The sequence below is a fragment of the Phoca vitulina genome, unplaced genomic scaffold (genome assembly GCF_004348235.1).
Source record: "Phoca vitulina isolate PV1807 unplaced genomic scaffold, GSC_HSeal_1.0 scaffold61, whole genome shotgun sequence".
NCBI lineage: Eukaryota > Metazoa > Chordata > Mammalia > Carnivora > Phocidae > Phoca > Phoca vitulina.
Genome location: NW_022589764.1, coordinates 4,139,799 through 4,157,525, shown reverse-complemented (window position 1 = coordinate 4,157,525; position 17,727 = coordinate 4,139,799). Strand labels below are relative to the sequence as shown.

General features: G+C 46.0%; 1 protein-coding gene across 1 annotated transcript in view; it reads left to right on the top strand.

Annotated features, from left to right (window-relative positions):
* Positions 1–17,727, top strand: part of IGF1R (insulin like growth factor 1 receptor) — a 291,551-nt gene that overhangs the window by 264,521 nt on the left and 9,303 nt on the right. The window contains exons 14-19 of the mRNA XM_032391239.1: positions 392–494; positions 1,042–1,112; positions 4,730–4,959; positions 5,281–5,391; positions 8,890–9,049; positions 13,044–13,173. Of these exons, the coding sequence (XP_032247130.1) occupies positions 392–494; positions 1,042–1,112; positions 4,730–4,959; positions 5,281–5,391; positions 8,890–9,049; positions 13,044–13,173 (805 nt within the window). The remainder of the gene's footprint in view (positions 1–391; positions 495–1,041; positions 1,113–4,729; positions 4,960–5,280; positions 5,392–8,889; positions 9,050–13,043; positions 13,174–17,727) is intronic.

The following is a 17,727-nucleotide window of genomic DNA, read 5'->3' as shown; positions in this document are numbered from 1 at the left end:
AGCTCTATATATGTGAGAATCCATTCATTTTATTTTTGCAAATATATATATATACACACGCATGCATGCACTAGTAGTCATTAAATTGCATACAAAGATTATTTTACTCGAGCCCACCATTTGAACTATTATTTCAGGGTACACTGTACTTTAAAAATGAGTTTACTCCTCTGTGTGCACTTCTCTATTTTTTTTTTTTCCAAATAACTCAGAGTTTTTTTTACTGTTCTATCTGATACTGTTTACCTTCAGAATTCCTAGTTTGCAATAGGCAGTAAAGGAATTTTCGGGGATTTTTTTTTCATACTTGCAGCTAAAACAAAACAAAGCAAACAAAAAATGACCAGCTTGCACACCTAGTGATATTTTATCATTTCCCTTGTCTCTGCAGTAACGTATGAAAACTTCATCCATCTGATCATCGCTCTGCCCGTTGCTGTCCTGTTGATAGTGGGAGGGCTGGTTATAATGCTGTATGTCTTCCACAGGAAAAGGTGAGTGACTCTGTGAAAAGTTCAGATACATTGTGTGGCTGTCCTGTCTGGTGGTTTGAACCTGAGCGCAGGGAAACGTCGTGAGGATTTTGAGGAAGTATTTTATGGATTGGGAAACCTGATTTTCCCATCAAATGTTCCTCTCAGGAAAAAGAGAACATTTTCTAATGATTCAGCAGCAGTAGAAAATGTATTTGGGGCCAGTACGGTTCATCCCCTCGCTCACAGATAACTGCTGCTCATGCAGGGATTTTTCCAAACACAGGGCCCAGCCTTTTCTGTCCAGTAGGCCTTTCAGTTTCTGATGAAGTAAAGAAACAAGTGTTTCATAAAAAGCTTTAATCCGAGGCCCCCGAAGAAGCCCAAGGACGTGTTAGCAAGATGGCTTTGGGGCCCGATGAGAGCCGACAGGCAGGAACTGTCCCCTCGCTCCCTTCCTCTGGATATCCACTTAACAAAACAGGACAAATAAAACTGATAGCGCAAAGATGACATGTGCGGAGATGGGTTTTGTTTTTTTTTAACCTGAATTTTATCCTTTTGACAGAAATAACAGCAGGCTGGGGAATGGAGTGCTGTACGCTTCCGTGAACCCAGAGTACTTCAGCGCCGCCGACGGTAAGCGGCTAAGCCAGGGTCGCTGCCTGGGGACATCCCAGATTGGGGAGCTTTCGGAAGTGTGGCTAATTTAGGGGGAAGAGGGTTGCAATATTTTGAGGTAACTTTGGCCTCAAAATACGTCTTGGTTAACACTTTTGTTTTGTTTTTTTGAATCAAAGTTTTTAGCAGTTCACTGAGTATGTCAAAAATTCTGGGACTGTGCGGAATGCCCCAAAGAAAGACAGGCTTCAGAGATGACTGGTCAGCGCAGTAATCAATTTACTTAATCGCCTGAAATTTTACGCTAGAATGACAAAAGCTGTTTTAATTGTTGACGTCTAGTCAGAGGGGCTGCCGCAGCTGACCAAACCGTCCCCTTCAACTTGTTTCAGCTTGAGTTTCGTGTCGCTGTGACTGTCTTTGATCACTCACGGCTTCCCTGCGTTTTTCTGTCTTGGAGTTTTTCTGTTCACCCCCTCCTGACTGGGATCACATGATTTATACCCTCACGGCCCATTCACATACCCTCGGGTACTAACTCATGAGGGCCATTTAGTTCAGTGACCGAGAAGGTCTGACTTGGAAGTTGGGTTGTACTCCATGGATATTTCTTTTTTTTTTTTTTTCCCTTGTTTGCTGTCTCTTCTCCCTCGTGGGCTTGAATCCAGACCTTTCAAAGTCAGTCAGTGTGGGGCATTGGTCCTAGCACCATTACCTGGCACTTTGCTGGGGGCTTTTATGAATGCCATCCCATAGGTCCCTATATCCCTGTAAGGTGGCTTTTCTCAGGCCCGCCTGTGTGTAGGTGAGGCCGGGAGGTGCAGAGAAGCTTGCCCAGGTCACATAGTGAGGCAGTTGAGAAGTTGGGGTGACACAGTCTCTGGCATCTTGTGGACAGTGTGATGCCATCACCGTGAGGTGAGCTCCTCGGGGCGGGCGGGGAAGCTGACCCACAGGAGTATCTGGATTGGGTTCATCAAGTGAATGAGTAAGTGTGTGAAATCGGGTAGATGCATTTAGAAAAAGTGGTTGCCTCTTCTTGGCTTTCAGTGAAGTGAAAGTTGATAAAAATGTATAGGAGATAGGAGATAGATTCATGATTATTCTGATTGATCATCCTGATCAAATGGAAAACATAAGAAAAACACTTTGACACTCAAAAGCACTGTATAAATGTGTAAAGTTTCACTGTGATTTCTTCAATAGTTTCTAATTCAGTTCTGTTTACAGTAAAGCCAATCAAAAGCAGCCTCCCCTGAGTAGGAATCGAGTGCGGAATAATGACATTATTCCTGATTCTATAAAGATCTCACAAAGTTTTATTTTTAATAGGCACATATATATTTCTATGTGCATACACGCACACACACACACACACACACACCTCTGTACTCCTATAATTAATGTATGTATGTATATAAGGCATAGAGAACATTCTGGAAGGATACACAACCAAACTTAAAATAGTAGTTACTTGTGGAGAGGATCTTTTTCCTTATTAAAAAAAAAAGATTTTTATGCATTGTTTGTATAAATGATAGCTTTTTTAAAAAAAAATAAGGTAAGGCAAGTCATCACACACCCAATGGAATTTATGGGGGGAAATGCAAAGCCACTTTCCCTCTCTGTAAAGATGGAATAAGACTATTCCAGAGACTTTGCTCTGCTTTGAAATAAAGCGCAGGAGACGGGCATTTGTAGTTTTGACTACGAAGCATCCAGGAAGTTTGGAAAGAGCATTAATACGATAATATCAGACAGTACTGGTGAATTGAATTCAAATTGTGTATCTTTCCAGAACTACTTTCATAATATGCCTTGATTCTTCTTTAAAAATAAAATAAACAAAACCCAAACTCATTGTCACCTGGGCCAACAGGTAGGAACACCATCACCTCATTTGAACTTAATTTATTCGGCCTTTTGACAAGCACCTTATAGCTAGTTTCCTCAAGGGGCGACAAAATGACATTGCAGTTCGCAAATGCTTTAAAAACTCCTTTCTCCAAAAGCTAATCTGCATGTCACCATTCTCCAGGGTACGCTGAAAATCCCCTATAGGGAAGTGCTGATAACATTGTGCCCATAACCTGAGGCTGGCTGGAGGGGCTTAGGACTGCTGGTTCAAGTCAGAGCTGCTGGGTTGAATTTAGAGAAAAGGATTCCAAGTATTGACTTCAGGGACCTCCCAAGGAAGGAATGTGATTGGTTTTAACTCTGTTTTTTATGGTATGCTCCATAGTTAATTCTGATTAAAAGCAAGCCTGGATTTTCAGAGATAAATGGATTGAGGCAGTGTCTCTTTATACTTTCTGAGGGGTATTACGAAGAGTCTTATCTACAGGCTTGTCTTGCATACTTAACTCTCCTAAGCAAGCATCAGCCTCTTCTCGGGGGCTGTGTGGCACCTAAGCCATGCAGAGGGTAGACTTCCGTTTATGAAATTCCAAAACATGTAATGTGAAATACAAAAATGTGTATGAGAGAAAATTCTAGATTGATTAATATAGGCCATATTGGACACTCCTCAGAGGTGTAATTTAGTTTTCATTCTGCCCATTCAGGTTGCAGGACGAATCCTCTGTTTTGTTTTCTTTTCTTTCTTACCTCCCTTCTCCCTGTTCCTCTCTTTCTGCTTCCTGCCTGCCTGGAATTACTTATTTAATTCCTTAAACCAGACCAAAAGCCTGGGCTGGAAAAGTCCTAGTTGAGCTCTGTCTTAGCATGTCCCACCACCCAGCCCCTCGCCCCCCGGTTGTGGGAGGTCCCTGAGCTCACGGAGCCCAGGCCAGAGCCCTGGGGACACCCCTCTGCTCATCAGCTGTCCCTCCACCTTGCTCACCACTGAATGCTCCTTGGGGCCAGAGCTCAGTTGCTTCTGTACCCCTTTAGACACTCCGGGGTCTTTGATGAGGCTGGAGACGCTTGTCTAGACGAGAATAGTGCTCCCAATGGAAATATAATGCCAGTCCCATATGTAACCTCAAGTTTTTCTTGTGGCCATATAAAAAAAAAAGTATAAAAGAAACAGGTGAAATAAGTATTAACGATATGCTTTATTTAACCCAATATATGCAAAGTATTATCAATTTTAATATGTAATCAGTACAAAAACTATTGAAATATTCACATGATTTTTTGTGCTAAGACTTTGTGGGTTTTTGGGGGTTTTGTTTTTTAAAGTTTTATTTATTTAAGTAATCTCTCCACCCAATGTGGGGCTCAAACTCATGACCCCAAGATCAGTAGTCACACGCTCCTACGACTGAGCCAGCTGTGCGCCCCTAAGTCTTTAAAACCTATTGTGAATTCTATACTCAGCACATCTCAGATTGGACTCCTTTGTGGTTCTTCTATGCTGTTAGTATCCTCAGATTATCGCAGAATCCTGAAGACTTGAAATACCGGAATTTTTTTTAAGATTTTATTTACTTTTTTTTTTTTTTGAGAAATACCAGTATATGACCGTATTGCTGCCTGACAGAAATTTCAGGACAAGCCGCGTCATTGTTCCCAATGTTGTCTGTGGGCTTTAGGAAGTGGCATCTTGTGTTCTTTGGTTTCCCCCCAAAAGCACCTTCTGCCCAGGGGGTGCCTTGCCTTACCTGGCTCAGTTCTGGTTTCTTCTTCTCTAGTGTATGTACCTGACGAGTGGGAAGTTGCTCGAGAGAAGATCACCATGAGCCGAGAGCTGGGGCAGGGCTCATTTGGGATGGTATACGAAGGAGTTGCCAAAGGCGTGGTTAAAGATGAGCCCGAAACCAGGGTGGCCATTAAAACAGTGAACGAGGCCGCGAGCATGCGTGAAAGGATTGAATTTCTCAATGAGGCTTCAGTGATGAAGGAGTTCAATTGTCACCACGTGGTAAGAGACAGCCCCCCGGGAAGCCAGAACCTGACACAGGGAGAACCCTTCCCTGGAGCCTCCCAGGGTATCCGTGGCCTCACTTGGGGAGTTTGGTGTCTTCCTCCACTCCCCTGGCCCCCGCCTTCCGGAGTCCCCCATCACCTCACGGTTGCCCTTAGACATCTGTGCATGGGAGGCAGATCCCGGCCAGTGGAGCCCCCTGGGGCCTGCTCATGTGGGCTCTGCAGGTCCCAGCACCAGACAGTTCGAGAAGCGTGGGTGGGGACAGTCGCGGGTAACCCTCACCCTCTGAGTCCTTCTCTTTGTCATTCCTCCCAGGTGCGGTTGCTGGGCGTAGTGTCCCAGGGCCAGCCGACGCTGGTCATCATGGAACTGATGACACGGGGGGATCTCAAAAGCTATCTCAGGTCTCTGAGGCCAGAAATAGAGGTCAGTTTTGGTTTTAACCGACTTTGCACGTTATCCGTCCTTTCCCCCAGGAGATACGGTGTCTTTAAATTTACTTACTCTCAGTATCGAATGTTTCTTGCCGCATGCTTGGTTGTAGGTCCTTTATGTGAAAGATTTCCCTGACTAGAGGGGGACCTGTGAGCTTTTGTGAGAGGCACTTGCCATTCCTCAAGTACCCCCCTCCCTAATGCCTCTGCATCTGTTCCTGCATTCCCTCTTCCACCACCAGTTACCTCCTCCACCGCCCGCGCTCCCTGAACCCTCCCCCCCGCCCCCCACCTCCCCGGCCAGGAGGAACCATCTCCTCCGCTGACTTCTCTCCTAGCACTGACTCTCTCCTCTCTGGTCCCTGAGTGGATTCCCCTCCCACCCCGTAGTGTTCAGCTTCTCACCCTGGGGAACAGCCACACCCAGTTCAGGGTCAGTGTTTGGGGCAGGCAGTCTTTCCATAAATGCTTGTCAGGGTTCAGTGTTAGATGGACGCGATTCTTGTGCCAGGGTGGTCTCCCACCCAACTCCATGCACAAGACAGCCTCTCCTTCATGAGCCCCCTCCCCACCCACACGCCCCTTCCCCCCACCCCACGCTGTCAACAGCCTGCGCCTTGGAGACCGGGAAGCCTTGTTTCTCAAACTCTGCACCCACATTTCAGACCTGATTCTGAGGCAGACTGATAATCGCCTCAGCTGCACAGTCTCTGCTTCGTCTAGTAAAAAAGATCCATTTGTGTTATGAGCTTCAAAGTCTAAACTGGCTGAAATCCTGTGTAATTTTTCATTAGTCACCGTGGTATCTCCCCTTCTGTGGCAGGAACCCACAAGCCAGCTTTTTATCATATGGAAGCATGACTTGAAAGTGAGGAATTCTAAGAATAAACTGGTAGATAAACACTTACAAATAATCCCAGCAACATCTGCCTTTCATTGGGCCACCTCGGTGGGTTCAAAGTCCTTACTTTCACCCTGACTTTGTTCCACGTTGAGTAGGCTTTGTATCTGCTTGCCCCTGCCAGAATCCTTCCCTTTCTCTACCCCTTTTGAATTTCTACAGCTTTTCTCTGCTTGAGTTTAATCTTTTGTTTTCTTTTAATCTGCAACTTAATTATCCCCCATGTAGTATTTCCTTAATTTGAGCTCTGAGCACCTGTTCGCGTGTGGCTTCCTTTATTCACAGCAGATGATGCTTGTGGTTCTGTGAGGGTCACGAGGCTGAGTGTGGCCCGGGGCACCTGCGAGCAGGGTACAACACACCCACCCTTTGCTCTGCCACCGTGGGTCCCCAGCTCCCCTGGATCTTAATGCCTTTTCCTGGCTCTCTTTGGTCATTCACAAGCCAGAGTGAAGGAGAACCGCTTCATCAGATGGGCAGCTAGAGATGCATGGCAGCGTATTTCTTTTCAGATTCATTCAAGGCACCTCTGAAAAGTATGGAACCCTCACTCCCTGCATCCCCGACTTCAGGCACAGAATAAACATTTGGGACACGTCTCAGTCCTGGCTCTGCTGTTTAGCTGTCTGCCGTCCTCAGGCAGCCGCTGCGGGCCTCTGCACCTCGGCTTCCTCACGTGTAAAATAAGAGGGTTGGACAAGATGATTATCCAAGTCCTTTTCAGATCTAAAATTCACTCTTAGATTTGTCAGATTTAAACTTGTTCTTCCGAACTCATGTCAAGTATAAAAATATGTATGCTTGTCCTGCAGATTCATTATATTCTACTTGGCATCTTCTCCCCAAGTGAAGATTTGCTCATTTACTTTGCTAAATGTGGGTGTTTGTGTATACATGTCTTCAGTAGCTCTGAGCAAATGAAAGATTTCCGCTCTCTGAAATGTCTGAAAGAACGGCACTGCAGCACCATGAGCCGACAAAATGGCAGCCCTCTCCTCCGATATTTACAACCAGGTTCCTTTCATTGAGTCTGTTTTTCATATTAGTTATGAATGACCACTTCCAGTAAACACATATACTTAATACTCCACAGCTTAAGTATCATGAGCATAAACTTAACATTTCACCCACAGATTTCCTAGCATACCATGCATATCTAGAGCCCCGAAAAGGTTAAAAGGCAATGGTGGGTCTGGGGGGCGGGGGTTGGGGGGGAAACAGCTTGTCTAAACAAGGTTCCTGTGTAAAAGAAAGTGGTGGCTCAGGCTTACCCTTGGGGACGTCATGTCACTTCCCCAGGAAACTCAGTGATAAGTATTTTAAATCACCAGAGACGGTGTTGATAGTCTCTTCAGAAGGTAAATGTATGTCAAGCATAGGGAACTAACTGGGAAGTACTTGGAGGGTTGTTACCCTGCTTCTAGAAGGCAGCTTGCAACAGAGACTAGCACGTCACTGGACAAAGCCAATCTCCACCAAGCACAGACCCTGGACAGGGTCTAGGCACTGGCAGGCACTTCCCATGCATGGTCCCAGCTCGTCCTCCCAGCAATGATCCCACCCAGGCATGCTCTGCCCGTGGTCCACAGGGTTTGAGCTGGGAAGGTGGCATGTGGGACCTGTCAGAGCAACTTGGCTTTGCAGTGTTGTAACAGATGCTCTGTAGTCAGGGAAACTGAGGTAAAATCTATTGTGCTAGCATGAGCAAGAGGTGGTTAGCATCTAACCTGTGGCAAGCTGATTGGCTTTGTATTTTTTTTTTAAGGTTAGAGAGATTTGGGCACATGTTTTATATAAACTTTTTTCCACATGGATTTATTATTATTATTTGGAGGCATTGCTCTTTAATTCTAAAGCCAATATGTTGCCCTCCTCTGCAAAAAAAAAAAAAGGAAATGCTCATCCATGTTCCATGTCACCGTTTTGTATTCATCCCCCTCTGGAATAAGCTTCACCTGGACTTAAATGGCAAGTGCCTGTTTTCCTTGGTGTCCACGGAAAATAATAATCCAAAGAATGCCACATTGTAAGGTGAAAACATTAATCTCAATATTTTTGTACTTTAGAAGAAAGTTGAAGAGAAAGAGAAAGATCAAATAATTTATAACAATGCTTATGTGGGAAATAAAGCATACAGTGTCTGTTTGGGAAATACATTTGCTTATTTCCACATAGCCTTTGTAATATTCTCTCCGTCCTTTTACCTGTACTTTGATTATAGAAATAAAAGGAACATATGAACTAATAAAAATTTGAATAGCCAAGAATTTGTAATATGAGAAATTGTTAGTTTCACTTTAAATACTTTTTGCCCTACCCAAAATAGAAAATGCTGGTCCCAAGTTGTGCTAATTGGTGTTTCTCTCTGCAGCTTTGTGTGATGTGGTCAGTGAGCAAGCGCATGACTTTACCACGAAGCAGATGCTATGGTCTCCATAATAATATGTTGCCTCTGAGCAAGTCCTGCTTCTTAGGTCATTACCTGTGGTGCTCAGATTGAACCAAGATGGATTTGCACACCCTGAAAGAATGTAGGGTGGGAAAAACTCCTTCAATTCTCACCTGAGTTTTTTTTTTAATCTCCAACAGAATAATCCGGTCCTAGCACCTCCAAGCCTAAGCAAGATGATCCAGATGGCTGGGGAGATTGCAGATGGCATGGCATACCTCAACGCCAACAAGTTTGTCCACAGAGACCTTGCTGCCCGGAACTGCATGGTGGCCGAAGATTTCACAGTCAAAATCGGAGGTGTGTTCTTAGCTTTCCAGATCTGAGCAAGAATTCAACTCACACGTTTCAGGGACTGAGTTGGCATTAGCCTACCTGTGAAGAGGTTTTCCAGTGCATCCCATGAGTACAGAGTCTTGCTCTTGGGAATAACGTGGCTATCTCCAGTTGATAGTCAATCACAGACCTGGCTGGGTTGGCTCAAATCCCGATAGCACATGTGGGCACAGTGAAACAAGTAGTGGGCAAGGATGGGCTGAGGCCATGGTCCCTGAGATAGCCTCTCCCAGCACTTGAGGCATTTCTTGGCAGAACAGTTCTAAGCATTGGTTACAGAAATAATTGAGGCAACATCCTCAGGTTATTTTGACCTGGGAATAAAAGTTGCCATCCAAACTACCAATATTCCCCCAATATTCCCAGCTTGTAAGGAGCTTTGTCTTCCCAGTGGTCCATGGAGTTTTCTAAGAGGTGAGGTCCCCTAACAGTGAAGGCACCTACACAGAGCAAGAGCAGTGACAGGGACGTGGCAATCCCTGTGACAGGGAGGTGGCAGTCCTTTATTGGGGTTCACACCCAAGTTGCTCAACCTCTAAACTCTTGACCTGTTATAATACTTAGCTGACCAACCTGCTGGTTAGACCTCTTATTGCCACCACCCACTCAAATACCAAAAAGAAAAAGGTTGGATTACATTTCTGGCGCTAGTTAGAAATTCATTTCAGCCTTTAGGTTTGGACTTTGCTTTGATCTCTTAATCCTGATTAAAGAAAAACAGAACAAAAACCACATACAACCTCAGGGCTGCTCAGGAAAACACCTGCTCTTACCAGAACCCTTATCTTCCTACTATGAGATGATGATGGTTCAGAAAAACATCAAATATTTATCCTGAGAAACTGTAGGGGACACTTTACATCCGAAATCTATTTAAAATTAACCTCTTTGACTTTGCTGACTTTCCCAACACATAAAAACAGACACAGAGAGTTAGACAAAATGAGGGGGCAGGGAATATGTCCCGAACGAAAGAACGGGACAGAACCACAGCAACAGAGCTAAACAAATCAGAGATGAGCAATATGCCTGATAGAGAATTCAAAGTAATCATCATAAAGATACTCACTGGACTTGAGAAGAGTGGAGGATCTCATTTGAGACCTTCAACAAAGTGATACAAAATATACCAAAGAAGCAATCAGAGATGAAGAACTCAATAACTGAAATTAAAAATACACTAGAGAGAATAAGAAGTAGAGGAGGCAGAAGAACAGATCAATGAGCTGGAAGAGAGAGTAATGGAAAGCAACCAAATGGAACAGGAAAAAGGATAGGTTAAAGGAAGTTAGAGGATAGGTTAAAGGAAGTCAGCGACACCATCAAACATAGTAACACTCACATTATAGGGATTCCAGAAGGAGAAGAGAAAATTTATTTGAAGAAATAATAGCTGAAAACTTCCCCAAACTGGGGAAGGAAATAGACTGAGGAAGCAGAGAGAGCCCCCAGCAAAATCAACCCAAGGAGGTCCATGACAAGATACATAATATTAAAATGGCTAAAAGTAGTGATAAAGAGAACTTTAAAAGCAGCAAGACAAAAAGAAAACAGTTACATACAAGGGAAACCCCGTAAAACTATAAGCTGATTTTTCAGCAGAAACTTTGCAGGCCTGAAAGGAATGGCATGATATATTCAAAGTACAGGAAAAATAATAATAAGGTAAAATGAAACTAACCTCTTTGTCTAGTTCTTGAGCTGTCTATTCTGGAAATGCTCACCTTTCCTTAGCAATAATTTTTTTCTTTAGCAATGATTTTGAATGAACTATTTTAGCCCTTTAGTTGTGAACAATGAGTATCCCCTCTAGAATAGTTATCAAATGAGGGGTGATTTTTCATTTGTAGGAGACAGAGGTGATGAATGGAACCATATCATAGAGTAAACATCCCTTAGTCATCAGAATTACTCAGGAGCCACCAGTGGTCCCTGAATTTGGCCCTTTGAAGCATCCACACATCTGGTGCCCCTTGAAGCCCAAGAGGCTGTCATGCTCCAGGGTTTCCAAGGAAGAGCCTACCTGGCTGCTGTCTGCGCTTTCTTTGTGCTTCCTGCTCACTTCCCCCTTCCCTTTCCATTCCCCTCCCTTTTTCATGGGGACTCCGATTGTTCCCACAGGGATGCTAACCAGTTCCCCTTCCCCAGTACTAGGGAACCAGGAAGGCCTGAGCTTAAATCCTGGTTCTGCCAATAACAGATAAGACTAGGGCCAAGTGCCTTAAGTTCTGTGAGCCTCAGTTTCTGTCCCTCTGAAATGGGCATGCTGATGCAGCAGACCCATGAGATGGTGGGAAGAAGTGGGTGCAGGGAAGCTCTAAGCGCATGGCTGGCATGGGGCTGGTCCTCAGCAGATATTTGGTTCCTCCGGCCGTCGGCATCGTGCTTCCTACCCTCTTTCCGGCACATGCAGGAGCCTGGTTCGTGCTATTCTCTTCCTGGTTTCACATCACGGTGGGAGAGCTATTGTTGTGTGACTTGCCATTTGAAGTCCCAAGTCAGCAAGGACCATATTTACCGTTTAACCAGGTGGCACATTTATAGTGCCATTTTCTTTGTACTTGTGGTTTTTCTCCCTAAAATTTGAAATTTTTCTTTTGTGTTAAGAAATAGCTTGTGTTCTTTTTCTGGGATTTCCTTTTTTTTTTTTTTTTTTTTTTTTGGTCCTTTTTGTGCAAGTAAAGGCAAGTCTTCTCATTTGCATGTCACTGGATTAATTCTGAGATAAGACTTCAACATTTCATTTTTATTCTTCACTAGGGTTCAAAAACCCTGTTTTTCCTATGCCCAGTATCTCATGGATTACAAACATGACAGGTAATTTTACCAGAGGCAGTTTGATGGCCCTCAGCTCAGTACAAGTAAATTGTGTTGGTTAACGTCCAAGGAACTTTATTCCCTATGTTTGCTTTGTAGCCTTACAGCTTTGTGGCACAGTTAGAGACATGAATGAACATTTTAGAAAGGAGAGCAGCCCTTTCTCCTGGGAAGGCGAACAGAAGAGTCCCTGTAAGAAAAGGTTGTATGATTGAGTGGAAAATCAAAATCTGACAAAGAAGCAATAATTTAGGATTATAAAGCAAGCCTGCCATCAAACGTAATTATGTGACATCTTCTAGAGACATGGAAAATGGAAGAAATTTTCAAAAACGAGTGGGAGTATTATGATGAAAAACATTATTGAGTAATAGCTCCAGGGGCCTAGTAAATAGCATCTCCTAGGCATCTTACTGGGTACTTTTTTTCCCCGTGAATTTGTACTTTCAATATTTTCCCCCATATTAAGCAGCAAAACTATTTTATTTCCTCTGGCAGTGGGGCAGTGCTACCGAGTAAATAAGAGTCAACATGCCCTTGTTTATTTCACCAGGTTTTAAAACCACATATAAGTACCTTTGGTCTACACAGTACATATTTTCTTGATAAACTGTAAGACTTGATAATGTGTAACTGCTTCTCATTTTAAATGAATAAAGAAATTAACTATTTATTTATTTATTTGGAATTAACTTTTTTTAAAAGATTATTAGAGAGCAGGGGGAGGGGCAAAGGGAGAGGGAGAGAAAGAATCTCAAGCACACTCCCCGCTGAGCACGGAGCCGAACTCGGGGCTCGATCTCACGACCGTGAGATCATGACCTGAGCCGAAATCAAGAGTCGGACGCTTAACCGACTAAGCCACCCAGGCTCCTCTGGAATTAGCTTTTTTAAAGAGTCAAATTATAAACATTTGAAAGCCGAGATTTTTTGGTATTTCTTTGTCATGTGGTTAATCAGTTATCCCTTACTGATTCTGCCTCATACAACTGCAAACACTGAGGTCCAGCCTCCTTAAAGTGCGGCTCCCCCTTGGATGTGGTTGAAGGGCCCTCCCCTGCAGCAGGGACGGGACATCTTTGCTTCTGCCCTGAGAGCTGCTCAGAGTACGTCACTCTGGCGCCTTCTCTCCACCTTACAGATTTCGGTATGACGAGAGACATCTACGAGACAGACTATTACCGGAAAGGAGGAAAGGGGTTGCTGCCTGTGCGCTGGATGTCCCCCGAGTCTCTCAAGGATGGAGTCTTCACTACTCACTCCGACGTCTGGTATGAGAGACTTTTCCTGTACCACAAGCCCGGAGCCCTCCAGCTTCCACAGATCCCATTGGCTCAGTCTCAAGGGCTTTATTTTCCTCCTGTTTTCTGTTCACTCTTACCCCATTTCCAGCTTCGGCTAATAAATGTTACGTGGGCCACATTGCTGCGTTGTTTAAGGGTTCCTGTTGTGGGCAGGCTAGCTGAGGGCATTTGTGGGATCTAAAGAATTTATAGGGCCAACATTTCTTTCGATCCTTAGCTGCTCACTAAGCGGCCAGGAGCCCTGGAGACGGCACCAGGAGTCCGAGAACTTCACCTCTCCCCTGCCTGCCTGCTCTCATTTTCTCTTTCCCAACAGCCACTCTGTGTGCGCGGCTGCCTTACCTAATTAAAACTTCAGATTGCAGACGTTACTTTATTTAGACCCAAAGCTCACGAGTCCGGATGTGTTTTCTTGTTGGTCCCATCTGCTGTCTGTCCTTTTTCCGTGGGCACCATCATCGTTGACCCAGGGATGGTATGGAAAGCAAAATGTCTCCCTTAATAATAAATGTATCTTGGTGTCGAAAGCTTACCAGCTGAGGAGTGCAGAGGACTCTCAGTAGTACTGTTTATTGTGATTCATCAGCAACATTGTAGAGAGGAGGTCAGGCTCTAAAATACAACTGAGGTCCTTGGCAGGCCGAGGTCCTGGCACATCTACCTTCTAGCGCGTCAGCTAGTTTCTTGGCTGTCCTCTCAGGAGGTCCCATTGCTGATGTGTTACAGAAATGGTAGTTGTTTACTCCAAATGCCTGGATGACCACATAGAGGAGCTATTTAAATAGTGACCGACATCGTCTTTTTTTATAACCTCGTGAACCTTTCACAGTTTGAGGGCCTTGGATCTTTGAAGACAGGTGCAAATTGGAAATAGCATTTGAATATGACCCGGCAAAGCGCGATTGCCTCTCGAGTTCACGTAGGAGACCTGTTTTGCAATCAGCCTGTCCAAGATACTTATCTCTTTGCTGTCAAGTCAAAGTGCTCACCATCATTTTTAGATGTAGAGATGATGGGGAGAGGACAGGCCTGGGTCTGTTCATGCATCTGATTATTCTAGCCTCCATGCCTCCAAAAGCTCCAAGGTCAGCTTACAGTGTGATAAAATAGAAAAAACTGTGAGAGTCAGGGAAAACAAGGGGAAGAATAGGAAGATAAAACTAGAGTTATTAATATCTCCGGGCTAATTTTGCCCAAAGTCTGGTTAGCAACGATTGCGACAAGCAGCAACGAAGGGACATATAGGGTGTTCGATGCCAGTGTTCTCCCACTTGATGGCATAGATGTTATGAACCAATAATATATTTATATAAACAAGAGTGAGTATTTGGTATTCATTCCATTCAGTGTCCAGGCATTGAGTACTTTAGGTTTTTGTTTTTTTAACACAGCCTTTGAGGGTAACACAGGTAGGTAGGGTAGGCCGGCCAGGACGTTGGTGAATATGGAAGGTTTCTCAGTTGCCTAGAATTTAAAGCTTTCCCTGTCAGAGGAATGGAAATCATTTTTTTAAAGGTTTTTCTTTTTCTTTTTTTTTTTTTTTAAGATTTTATTTATTTGACAGAGAGAGTGAGTGAGCACAAGCAGGGCGAGCAGCAGAGGGAGAGGGAGAAGCAGACTCCCCGCTGAGCAGGGAGCCCCATGCGGGGCTCGATCCCAGGACCCCGGGATCATGACCTGAGCCAGAGGCAGACACTTAGCTGACTAAGCCACCCAGGTGCCCCAGTCATTTTAGAATATGTTCAATAGCATAGTCATTCCTAAACAGTTGAAAATCTAGAAAGAGAGACAAAGAATTTTATTTGACTTTGTAAAGGAGACCCAGAATCTCAGGTTTGGGGGGTATCCCTGTGGTCACGTCCAGCCCCCAGGTCCCATCCACGGCACCTTTGACAGCTAGTTGTTGAGCTTCTGCTCACGTCTCTAGGGACTGCTTACTCCCTCCCTCACAAAAACAGACCACCCTACTTCTTAAGACATCCTTGTTCTTTGCTGGTCTTGCTCCTATCATGCCTACATCGGTCTCTTGGTGATACCCGCTGACCCTTCTCTGTGGCACAGTGCACACCCTGCTCTGGTTTTGATAAGATGGGCCTTGGAGTCACAAGGAAGTGGTCTCTTTTCTCTAGTTTGGACATTTCCACATTTTTCTGCGGCCCTTTGAGATTTTATTCCCAGGCACTTGGACACTGTGTTGGCTCCTTCTACAGCTCCTCTATAGCGCTGTATCCCAGCCTCTGGGTTAGAAGACACGAGTGTGTTCCCTTCCTGGGCATCTGGGTCAACCTACAACAGTCTTCATATCTTGACTCACTAAGGTTTCCAAACCGCCACAAATATCCAGGGTTGGTTGCACGCACTTACAATCATTTGCTTCTTTAGTGGCTAATGAATGAGAGCGGGGAACGTGGGTCTCTCTGTAGGTCTTGAGTTGCTGGCGGGTGGGACACTGACCCGATCCCGTCTTGGTGTGCTGAGGCGTAGTTGCTGACCCCAGGCAGCCCTGGCACTGACCTGTGAGATTCACAGCAAGTTGTCCCTTCTCTGGGGGAGAACAGTGCTCATAATGAGAAAAGGCGTCACACAAAGGCATTTGTCCAGTGTTTCAGGAAGAAATGTGTCCACGAAATTCATGACTTGGTTTTATATGATGGCATTAATACCAGTGCCACATGGCAAATTACCTGCTTTGAAAAACACATGGGTTTTGCCTATTTCTGATTGGCTGTGTGGCCTTGGTCAAGCCATGGGACATCCCTGGGCTTTGGCTGCTGCATCTGTGAGGTGAGGGGTGAGGTGTGTTTAGGAATGTCTACACGCCCTACGGGGTCTGCAGGAGCTTGATCGGTGTTTAAACGGCCCCTGTGACAAGTGGTGATGCCCCGGGGCCATCTTGGTGTTGGGTAGAGTTGGTTCGGCCTCCGTCCATTAGACTCCATACAGCTGGCCACGTCCCGTGAAGGATGACCAGACTCCAGCATTAAGTGGCCCTCGCTGACAAGCGACACGGACGTCACACAAGAGTCACTCCAGGGAAGGCATCTGGGGGAGAGCCGGGCCTCTTACCTGCTGTGTTATTTCACGGATGTGATCGCAAGGACCTGGGGAGGCTCAGGACATGCTCGGCGTGTGCAAGAACAAGGTGACTAGAGACACACTCCCTGTCCTTGAGGGGTGAAGTCTTAGGGGAAGAGGAAGTGATCCTGACAGGCTAGAGTCACAGAAGCCTAGCCAGAAGAGATGGGGTCATAGGGCACCCTAAAATATGCATTGTCACCGATGGGGACATGAGGGTGCGGGTTTCAGGCAGCGGGAATGTTGCGGGGTGGGCGGGGAGCCCTGGCGGCAGGACTGGGCTCGCTGCCTGTGGAGGCCAGCGGGACTCCCTTGAGGGAATTAGGGTAGAGAGAGACCAAGTAAGGCCTCAGACCAACGTTGTGTTAGGGGCTTGGACCTGATCCTTCAGGTTCTACAAAGACGCGTAAAGCTTCTGAAGGAAGCGTGACATAGCGTGACCTGGCGCTGTGTTTTAAGATGTTCACGTTTGGGGCGCCTGGGTGGCTCAGTCGGTACACTGCTTTCTGCCTTCGGCTCAGGTCGTGATCCCAGGGTCCTGGGATCAAGCCCCGCGTCGGGCTCCCCGCTTGGCGGGAAACCTGCTTCTCCCTCTCCCTCTGCCCCTGCTTGTGCTCTCTCTCTCGCTGTCTCTCTCTGTTGAATAAATAAATAAAAATCTTTAAAAAATAAAATAAAATAAGATGTTCACGTTAGCTGGAGAGTAAGGCAGTGGAGTCAGGTGCCGGCGCCCAAACCGGGGGTGCTGTCGGCCTGGCGAGGGGGACCACGGGCGCGGTGCTGGGCCCCGGTGAGGCCGGGGGATGGAAGACCTGGGGTGGACTGCTCAAGTGGGGCCAGAAGAGCAGGGCTGCGGGACAGGCTTGAGGTCGCGACACGGGAAGTTCCCGGTAGCCAAGGGACCGGGAGCTTGAGGCCGAGCAGCCGTGGCAGAAAGGGTCGCTGCGGGCGCTGGTGAGCGAGGCCGGGCTGCCGCAGCCTGTGCAAGGTGCGTGGCTCCGCGAGGGAACCCTGCTCTCAGGTGACCCCTCGGGCGAGGCCCGCAGCCAGTAAAAACAGCAAGCTTGTCGTTTCCTGGGCTGTCCTGCCTAGCCGAGGGGACGGTGGGGAGCCGTAGCCCCGCGGGACGTGTCCCCACCCCACCCCCCGCCGAAGCTGATGGAGAAGCTGGCTGCCCTGAGCCCCAGCCTCCGAACGCCGCACCGAGGCCTCTGGGTCTTTGGCTTTTCTAGATCTCTTGTGCAATACTGAAGACTGTTTCTTGGTCACTGGAAATTAAAAAGGATCTTGGCTGGGTCAGTCCTCTGCTAAGATTCTATATTTGTGTCTCACATCTGCTCTTAGTACCAATTTGCACAGAAACCTTTTGTTCACGGCAAAGGAGCTATAGCTGAGGCAGTGGATAGAACATTCTGGTACAGACTCGGAGGCCCTCCTGGCTCAGGC